General features: G+C 28.0%; 1 protein-coding gene across 1 annotated transcript; it reads left to right on the top strand.

The window, feature by feature from the left end:
* The first annotated feature begins 6,727 nt into the window (after nucleotides 1-6,727).
* On the top strand, nucleotides 6,728-9,077 carry LOC149224044 (endochitinase 4-like). Its single transcript, XM_089383469.1, has 3 exons — nucleotides 6,728-7,084; nucleotides 8,387-8,501; nucleotides 8,598-9,077. Exons 1-3 carry the CDS (start codon nucleotides 6,802-6,804, stop codon nucleotides 8,893-8,895), a joined length of 696 nt encoding a protein of 231 aa, XP_089239595.1. The 5' UTR covers nucleotides 6,728-6,801; the 3' UTR covers nucleotides 8,896-9,077.
* Nucleotides 9,078-10,702: the final 1,625 nt, after the last annotated feature.

The following is a 10,702-nucleotide window of genomic DNA, read 5'->3' as shown; positions in this document are numbered from 1 at the left end:
GAAAGAAAGGAAGAAAGGAAAAATCCATGATGAATATATAGAGAATGTAGTGAATGTAGTTTTTTTTATTGCGTTTATTAATGAAGGACGATATGTTTTAATATGTTATTTTGAGCTACTTTTATGATTTTTTTAATTTTAACAATGTGAAATGTATTATGAAGTAAGTACTTTGATGCTTGTTAAGAATGGATTCATAACACCATTTACCAACCATTTAATTGATATGGTTGCACTAATTAACAAAAGAATTAGTATATAAGTAACTAATAGATATATATATATATATATATATATATATATATATATATATATATATATATATATATATATATATAATTTGAAACTTCGACTCAAATTTTAATTAGCATGTTCAGCTAACTAATTACTCACTACGTAGTGCGCAATAACATGTACATTGATCCAATATTATCATTTCTTTTAAAGTTAGTATAAACGAATAGATTAAAAATTAGATTTTTACCAAGGCTGCATAGCTAGCATTCCCTGCCACTTAGTTCAATTATTGAATTTTGAAATGTATGAACTAACTATTGTATTTGAACAAGGGCTACTTTGTAGATATTCTTGCTTAGTGTCTGTATCCTTAAATTAGAGTAAGAAACAAATAAGACATACATAATGAATGAATAAAATTTTTTTAGTAGCCATAAAACACTGCTAATGACCTCAGACTTAGTACCTGAACGTTGAAACCAAAATCCTAGAACCATACTTTCAAACAAAAAAATGTTTCTACTAAGAGAGGTAAAAAAAAATATTGATATCGAACGTTGAAACCAAAATTCTAGAACCATATTTCCAAACAAAAAATTGTTTCTATCAAAAGTAGTAAAAAAAATATTGTTATGTTACATTGGAAATTTGCTAACTAAAACTGCTAAAACAAATATATATATATATATATATATAACCTCTCATCAAATTCTATATTTACACAATATTACATTTGTACGAATACATATGAATATGCTCAAGATAAACATCACAAATATATATGAATATACTAAATATGAACAAAAAGTATATGTTCTACACAAGTGAAATGAACACTCAAGTAGAGATTTTTATCAAACACAATAAAGGAACTAATAAATTAAGAAAATATTGACATTTTCATGTTTTATGTAATAAAGGCACCCTTACATTATTAATTTTAGGTGATATAATTTTTAACAAAATTATGATATATATTTTTTTAATAATGTGTTTTTGAATGCATAATAATTTAAAGATATTTAAATTAATTTTTATTTCATTTTAGGCAAAACTCACCAGTGATAATTTGACCATGATTTACATAACTAGATTCCAATGTATTGTAAAAAATATAAAATATATGCATTTGCATTAATTACCTTATGACATTTCAAAATGAATAAATTATTTGGCAAAACTGATATTAAAAATGTCATTTAAACAATATAAAATTATAATTTAACTAACCATTAGATCAAAGACTTTGAAAATAAATATAATTAAAATCTTTCCTAGTAAAAAATGGGTATTTCAAAGTGTATTTCAAGAACCAATAGATTACAAGTTATGTAATTTAAGTACTGTAAAATAATAATTTAGCTAACTATTGCATTTTTTAATAATTTCTATATTTCTCAAAATGAAATGTATTATTTATTATTTGATAAATTTTTTTATATGATGTAATTTTTTATTTTATATGATGTAATATGTTATTTGATAGTATATATGACAATTTTATGATTGTATTATACTAGAAATTGAAATTTAATATAAATTTTAAAATGCAAAACAGTGAAATAAAAATTCAAAGATACAAAATAATTAAATACAACAAAAACTAAAAATATAGAGCATTTTAAAATTTTGAGTTAAAATAAAATAACTTCCAAAATATTTAACATCAATTTGGGGAGTTACTTAAGCCCATTGCACTTTCTTACTTTTACTCTTAGTTGAAAACCTCTACTTGACAATAGACAAAATTCACCAAATCCACCATTTAAAGAAACCTAAATTATTGACTTGAAAAATTGCTAAACCATTTGTAGCATCCCTAGTACAAAACATTTTATCATGACTTACCTATCTAACCACATTTGTGATATTAGATATTTATTAAAAAACTAAATCACTTCAGAGATTAATTCTTTCACTTTACTTGACAAGAACATAGCCATATATATAACATTTTATTTCTTGCTAATATAAATTATCTCCAATAAAAAATGAATACAATATAAATATAAATATAAATATAATTTAATTTAATTTTACTTCACATTAATTTTACACATTCTTCCATTATTATCCTTCGTGTTTTGTACCACGAGCGAGCATGTTGCTTTGGGATTGTCATAACAGGGTGGATTTGATAGGGCCCGTGGGAATTTTCACAAATCGAGGTTCAAATGCAGCGCGCCCTTATATTTTTCACTCATAGGCCTAATAGGGATTGAGGTTCGAACGTGGGTAACACCTATTCCTCGTAATACATTATTCTGATTTTTCATAAAGATTAAGTACAAGGTCAAATTATAAGTCATATCATGTTTTTTTTTTCTCTTTATAAAGTTCAAAATAATGAAGCTATTCTAATGATTTTTTTTGGGATTAAATTACAATTTTTATTTAAATTTTATTTTTAGTTAAATTATATATATTTAAATTTAAAATTCATTTTTAAATGAATAAATAGATTTAATATTTTAAATATTTTTTTGAGATATTTAAATTTATAAAATAAATTGATAATTTCTATAAATTATTATTTTGACCAAAGTAATATATCAAAAAACTTTTGAATTTAAAAACAATTAAAATACAACCAAAATAACTTCCAAAACTATTTTTGCCATATTTTAAAAATAATGTATAATACTTAATCAAATTATTATAAATTAATAACAAAATTTGATTATTCAAGATAAACTCAAAATACCACTTTTATATATTTCCAAAATAATACAAAACATGGTTAATAGATAATGTTTCCCTCTCTATTAAGTTTTATCATTTAAATTAACTTCAAAACCCAATAGGTTCGAAAGTACTTGTTCACGTTTCTTAAAAAAAATTTAATGGATGGTCAAATTATAGGAGAAATTGGATAATCTTTCTTTATCAAGTTTGTTCATTCGGGATAACTTCCAAAATCATTTTTTGATATTTTTTATTTGAATTTAATATATAGTTGAATTATGAGAAAAATATATGGATTTAATATAGATAATGTTGCCCTCTCTATTAAGTTTTATCATTTAAATTAACTTCAAAACCCAATAGGTTCCAAAGTACTTGTTCACGTTTCTTAAAAAAAAATTTAATGCATAGTCAAATTATGAGAGAAATTGGATAATCTTTCTTTATCAAGTTTGTTCATTCGGGATAACTTCCAAAATCATTTTTTGATATTTTTTATATGAATTTAATATACAGTTGAATTATGAAAAAATATATGGATTTAATATATGGTTGAATTATGAAATGTTAGTTTAATTTTTTTTTTTTTTCCCTTTTCTATCAAGTTTGGTTATTCAAGATATCTCTATCAAGTTTGGTTATTCAAGATATCTCTAGAAACATTTGATCTAGAATTTTCCCTTTTCGTTTCAAAGGCATAATTGATTTAATCCTTCAACGAAGAAAAACATAATAATAACGTTTCAACTGATAAAGTTAATAAGAACACTTAAACCAGACAAACGAAGACGATAGTGAAAACAACGTAATCCAATGGGGCGCGATCGTGGTACACGTGGAGCATGGATCGATGCTCACAACTTCAACCTTTTACAGATTACGAATGCTATAGTATTCCATTTTTTAACAATGGTACTAAGGTCGGAATTTGGATTTTTATATATTTTTTATACTAATTTTTTTTTACGTTTTAGATATTCATATTTCCCGTCAAAAAATATTATGTTAAATTTTTTTCTTTTTTTCAAGAAGGATGTTTTATAATAAAATAACTCTACACCAATAAAATTTTGATTAAACTAGCATAGATCTATCTTAATTATGGATCTAATATGAGCCGAGAGAGATCCAATTTTTTCACTTGCAAATTTTTTTATGAGCATACATTATTTAAATGTTTTGTATAATGTTTTTTTTTAAGATTTTTTAAAAATTCTATTTTAGCTGACTTGAACAAAATTTCAACTTTAATGACAAACGAACAAGGTTACACATTACACTAGGTTGTAAAATAAGCCGGCTCAAAAATTGCCCTTCAATAACACAATTATATAAAAAAAATTACATCTTTATCATAATAAAAAAATAAACTATAGCACACAAATAAGTTATTAAATCTTAATCTTATTATTCCTTTATAATTAATATTCATAACATATTTTCTATTTTAAAATTTATTTTTATATTAAAATTTCTTATAACCAAATTAATAATCAAATTAAAATTAATTATAAAAAAGTAAAATAAAAATAATTGATTATTTTTCATTGATGTATAAATAAAAGATGTATTTAGATATTTTTGGATATTCTCACACAACCATTTATTTTTCATTTTTTATTTAATTGGTAAACAACGATTTATTTTTCATTTTTTGTTTAATTCCTAAACAACCATTTATGGTTCGCACAATTTAGAGGCTTACCTAGTGTTAACATTACCCGACACTACCCACCATTAAAGACAAACAGATTAGTCTAGATGATTTCTTTTTCTCGCTCCATTTTCCAATGAACTTTTAAATGATATCCTCAAGTTATTTAAGGTAACAAATTTAACATTATAAAGATTTTCACCCTTTCCAATTTACTAATCTATTTATAAATAAATAATTATTTTACACAAAATTTATTAAAAATATATATAACAATTAAACTTGCCATAAGAAAGCTTTTAAAACTAAAACTTTAAAGCTGGAAAACCATTGTTTCGGAACTCCTTGACCGATGGTGGAATTGAATACATGTCGGTAGATGTCATTATTTACATTGGAGAGTTGGAACATGGGAAAGTGAGCAGTGGAGCGTGCTGGAGCGTGTGAGAAGGTAGGCACGGGAAAATCTCCATTTAGTTAATAATAATATTATTGAAAAAAAATAAGCAGTTAGAGAGACGTTTTGTAACAGAGCTGTCTGACAGGAAGAAGAATTGTTTGATGGTTAAAAGTGATTAGAATTTGGGTAAAAAAATTCAAAAAATTTTATAGACGCAGTGTTTGAATTGTGTTTTGGATGGTGGAAATGGATTCAGCGCCATCAAAAACGTCCAGTACACCTAAAATTTTGAAGTTTAACAACTATAACTTGGATTTACAAAAATCCTTGCCAGATTTTCTCTAAATATGACCATAAATATGACCAGAATTTCCATAAATTTCCGGGCAAGTCTTCTACCTCATTAGACTACGGTTTTCTGACATTCAAAACCCATCATGAAAAACGGTCATGTAAATTTTTTACCACAAAATACTGCCAAAATGACCTAACACGGCCATTTTGGCAATCAAAATCCAACCCTGAAAGGACTGTTAACAAAGAAAGAATACCATAATTAATAAATGAACTGTTCAGTGGCTGACGTATTTCCTCGGGCCTATAACCTTGGCCAGGCTGCGGTATTACTTACAAAATATTATCATTACAAAATAAGAGGTTAAACAATTTAAACAATCAGTACTTAGGAAAATTAGATTTAATATATATATATATATATATATATATATTTCAAATTTAAATATTAGATAATGTAATTTAATTTTTGGTCAATTTAAAATTAATATCAACATCAATTCATTTTCAATAAATTATTATCTTCTTACCACAAAGAATAATAATCTAAATCCACATAATAAATGTTTATGAAACTGAATCCACTAGTTTATAGGTTCTTCTCTTCACACAAAAATACATTATTCACTTTCAAAATTATACAAATGTATCTATAACTTATTATTGTAAATAAATTGAGTAAAAAATACAGTTTCAATAATTAATAAGTCACTAATTCAAATCCCATAGGTACTTACCAAAATAATAATCTAAAAACCAAATGATAAATGTTTATGAAACGAAATCCACTCATCTTTTCACTTCACACAAAAATGCATGCGTTACCCACTTCTAAAATTATAGAAATCTGTATTTATTTTATTTCCAAACCTAACAAGGACGAAGAGATAATTTTGAATTTCTTATAATATAACTTTTATAAGATCAACTTTTATCGCTGTCAATCTCTAATGAATATTAAGCTAAGCGTTACTTTCAAATACTGCGCCCACCAATTTGAATGGCATAATCTTAAATTAAAGATAATTTGACATTTCCACAACTTGGCCTGTAACGGGTACGCAACTCATATTCTACTGTGTAATTAATGGGAAGGTTGGCTGAAAAGAGAGTTTGCTTCTCTGCCATTTATTAAGATGGCAAATGCCAAACAAATCCCTTTCTCTTGAAGCGTGATCTCCGCCGTGCTTGTGGTCTGTGATGGGAACTCTTCAAATTTGACGGTGCATTCAATCATAACCAAATCCAGGTTATTGAGAGAGGCAAAAGCGGTTTTTTTTTGGGTGTACTAATATGCTGTCCGAATCTTTGAACTGTGACGCGTAAATATTAATGTTAATTTGTTCCATGTTTTTCACGGTAAAGACGCGGTGATAAGTCAACATGCAATCCACTTAAACCAAATATCATCCCAATTCGCGATCCCCACGGCTATATAACCAACACTCATCTCGCCCTCTTCTCTTCACAGCGCAGCAGAGGACCATAATCTTTTGGCTTTGCCAGCGATAACAAGAGTATAGTCGCGAATATGGCAACTCATCTCCGTGTGAGCGCTGTTATTCTATGGTTTGTTTTTGCCCTTTCTTCTCTTTCCATCTGCCGTGGAGCTGTTTCGGATATTGCTACCCAAGATTTCTTCAATGGAATTATATCTGCCGCTGCTGATGACTGCGCAGGAAAGACCTTCTATACATACAGTGACTTCATAAATGCGGCCAATTCATTTTCTAGCTTTGGCACAACTGGAACCTCCGATGACAACAAGAGAGAAATTGCTGCTTTCTTCGCCAACGTTGCTCACGAGACTACCAGTGCGTCTCACATGCTTATACCTCTTTCTATAAACAATTTTTTCATTTGATGTCTAAATCTTTATATGATTTTATTCCAGAATTTATAGAGATTAGGTTTTTTTTCCATAAAATTACAGCTAAACAGGTCATGTGTTTGAGAAGTATGTTTTTTCTTTTGGAAAAAAGACGGGTATTTGGTTTTGGCATGGTTGGGCATTTTTTTTTGTTATAGGGTTATCATTTTGGTGATTTTAATTAATTTTTTTTTAAGGGGATTTTAATTGATTTTCAATTTGCAGAGGTTTTGATGTTTATTCAGGGTATTGAATTTATTTATAAATTTAAGAATGTATCTTAAACGATAAAAAAAAATCAAATTTTACTTTAAAAATTAATATTTATTATATAAGCTATATAAGAGTTTTCAATTCTGTTAAAAATCAGCGAAAACTAGTTCAAAAAAGGCAATTGTCAAAAAATCTACATACTACCAGTTTTGTAAAGGATTAGAAGTTGGAAAAAAAATAAAATTACTGTATCAGCCTAAAAATAATTTATTTAATAAATAATAGAGAAATTTAAACCTTGAATCTTATAATCTTACATAATAACTATTATAATAATATAGCAAGCTGAAGATCATGAAAATTTAAACCTGAAATATAATTTTACATAATAGATATTAAAAATTAGTTATTTATTTGTGTTAACAAATATATTGACTGGCTGGCTGGTTAACAGATCTGTGCTAATAATGTTACACAGTAGATATTAAAAATTAGTTATTTATTTAGTAAATAAGCCCATGGGAGGAAGAGAGACCTTTGGTTGATCATCAGGAAAAACTGCACGAACGACGATTTTTAGAAAGGGCAACTGTCAAGATAAATTTTAGGAATTAGTTGAGAGTTTTGTGGACAAAATCATATAAAGAGCAAGAGAATGGTATATGTGTTTCACAGCCACAGTCACCTTACAAGTGAAAGTAATACAGTTAAGAGATTTGGAAATTAACTTTGTGAGACTATATATGCAGTTGTTCATTGTTCATGATGGAAGATTTGAAAGATTGCGAACGAGCATATTATTTATATATATATATATATATATATATATATATATATAAAAGGTTTCTTTCGTACTGAAAAAAAGGTTTCTTTTATTATTTAATAAATAAATAAATAAATTATAACTTTGAATTTATAATTTTACATAATAAATATTATAATAATTTGACATCAATAACCGATCTGTACAAATATTAAAAATTACTTATTTATTTATGCTTACAAACATATTGTCTGTCTGGATCGTTAACAGATCTGTGCTACGTTGAGGAGATAAACAAAACCGATTATTGTGACTCCACCAATACGCAATATCCCTGTGCGACCGGGAAGCAATACTATGGTCGTGGCCCCCTGCAACTCTCATGGTATGTATCTTTGTGTATATGTCTATCTATTTGGTAGGCAAGCAATTATAGATTTGTGAATTGAATGTTCGGTGACTAACCGTTTGCTTGCTGCAGGAATTATAATTATGGTGCAGCTGGTGATTATCTGGGCGAAGATCTGCTGAATAACCCTGATACTGTGGCTCAGGATGACGTGACCTCGTGGAAGACTGCGCTCTGGTTTTGGAATGTGAACAGCAACTGCCACACCGCTATTACATCCGGTCAGGGATTTGGGGCGACCATTCAAGCAATCAACGGAGCCGTAGAATGCAACGGTGGAAACACCGACGCAGTTAATGACCGCATCAGTCATTATACCAACTACTGCAATCAATTTGGTGTGGACCCTGGAAGCAACCGTAGCTGTTAAGAATAATTAGGCAGCGCCTCTTGATCACCATCACTCTAATTCAAAATAACCAATTAAGTGAAATAGTCAATAAAGTGATTGAGGCTACTTACCGTTGCTATTATTACAAGAGCGGAGGATAGATTGTCTCAGGTTGTCCACAAAACTCTGCCCCCCATAAATAAAAGATCATATTTTATTTAGAGGTTAATTTTATTTAAAATATGAACTCAAATTTAGCAATTTCAATATTTCAATTTTTTTTAAGTAAGAATATGATTTAAATAATAAAAATTGGCATTTTCCAATGAGGGTATAATTTTGTATGGATGTTAATATTTATGGATGTTTTTTTATTTTACAAAATTTTGATTCAGAAGTATTCTAATCCAGATAATTTTGAAAGTAGAAATAAATTCATTACTCTCAAAAATCAAAACACTCTAGGACAACTAAAATTCCATAATTTGATGGCTATAATCTAGATTTCCAAAAATTCAACTTTAATAAAAAAAAATCTAGCTAAATTATAACCTTCTTAATCTACTCTATCATAAATATGATATTATTATTAGTTTCAATATTCAAGATATTGATTTGCAATGTTTAGTCAATTTCCAATAATCCAAATATCAATTAAGACGTTAATTTTCTATATTTAATATATCATTTTCCTTTTTTTGGGTAAACATCAAACAAGTTTGTATCTACATGACATATAAATTTAAATACAACATCATCACACGTTGAAAAATCGAATCCATTCAAGATGAGGATTACACAACCTGCCTTGATATCAATTATGACATATAAATTTAAGTACAACAACATCACACGTTGAAAAATTGAATCCATTCAAGATGAGGATTAGACAACCTACCTTGATATCAACTATAAACAGGGTAACGAAGGTCCATCTGGCATAAAAATGTAGTCTGGAGTTTGATAAGGCTTCAAAACCGAAAAATTTATTTAAATGTAGTGTGGAGTTTGATAAGGCTTCAAAACCCAAAAATTTATTTAAATGTGTATGGGAAGATGAAACCCAAAATGTACAATTCAATTCTTTTGTAAAGTTTAGATAGATATTCAATTGAATTAATTATAATGTTGTATCTGCATAGTAACCAACTCACAAGTTATTTTTGCCAATGCCGGTGATTAAACTAAGATATTGAATAGAGTATACAGTGCTATTTGATGTTGTAACTTATGGTTTATGCTACAAAAACTCAACCCATATTGAAACACCATTCTGAGTAAATAGAAGAACGTGGCTTTATTAAATTGCAATTTGAATGGGCTTTGATGAAGTGAGTAGTTGCACTAGCAAATAGAATGCCACCCTCAACACACAAGATGTAGGTCTCAGTCCCGTCCAACAATGGTCATACAAACTCTTCAATCCTAGAATGACTTCCAACAAGTCGCAAAAACCAATACAATTGATATACACACGGAGGGAGCTAACAATAAGCATGACATATCCCTCAGTCCCTCAACAAATATGATGCCCCTCACTTTTAGAATACGACCCTCTTTGATATATATTCCACGTAGCGGATGCAACAGTAACCCTCTTTGCAGCAAAACTTGGAAGTAAGGATTTCATGGGCCAGGGTACATTGCACAAATGGCTTCTAATGCCATGTTTTTTCCATTTTATACCTTTCAAACTCTTGGTTGAGAGTTTTATATAGAATCTATCCTTTGGTTGAGAGTTTTAAATGGAATCTAAACTTTCATCTACGAATATTTTTCCATTTGGTAGCACCTTAGGATGGCATGGCCTTGAATGAGGAGGTTCAAACGAGGAAGGGCTTACGTT

Source organism: Pinus tabuliformis, chromosome Q (assembly GCF_031772625.1).
Source record: "Pinus tabuliformis cultivar Carrire ecotype Pingquan chromosome Q, CPIR1, whole genome shotgun sequence".
In the NCBI taxonomy this organism is placed as follows: domain Eukaryota; kingdom Viridiplantae; phylum Streptophyta; class Pinopsida; order Pinales; family Pinaceae; genus Pinus; species Pinus tabuliformis.
The sequence above is the reverse complement of the archived record's forward strand: the minus strand, read 5'-3'. Positions and strand labels throughout refer to the sequence as shown.

Excerpts from the sequence above, each read along its gene's own strand:
- LOC149224044 (XM_089383469.1), top strand. The coding sequence starts at position 6,802 with ATGGCAACTCATCTCCGTGTGAGCGCTGTTATTCTATGGTTTGTTTTT. Across the intron at positions 7,085-8,386 it reads CGTTGCTCACGAGACTACCA|ATCTGTGCTACGTTGAGGAG; the intron begins GTGCGTCTCACA and ends GATCGTTAACAG. Across the intron at positions 8,502-8,597 it reads GGCCCCCTGCAACTCTCATG|GAATTATAATTATGGTGCAG; the intron begins GTATGTATCTTT and ends TGCTTGCTGCAG.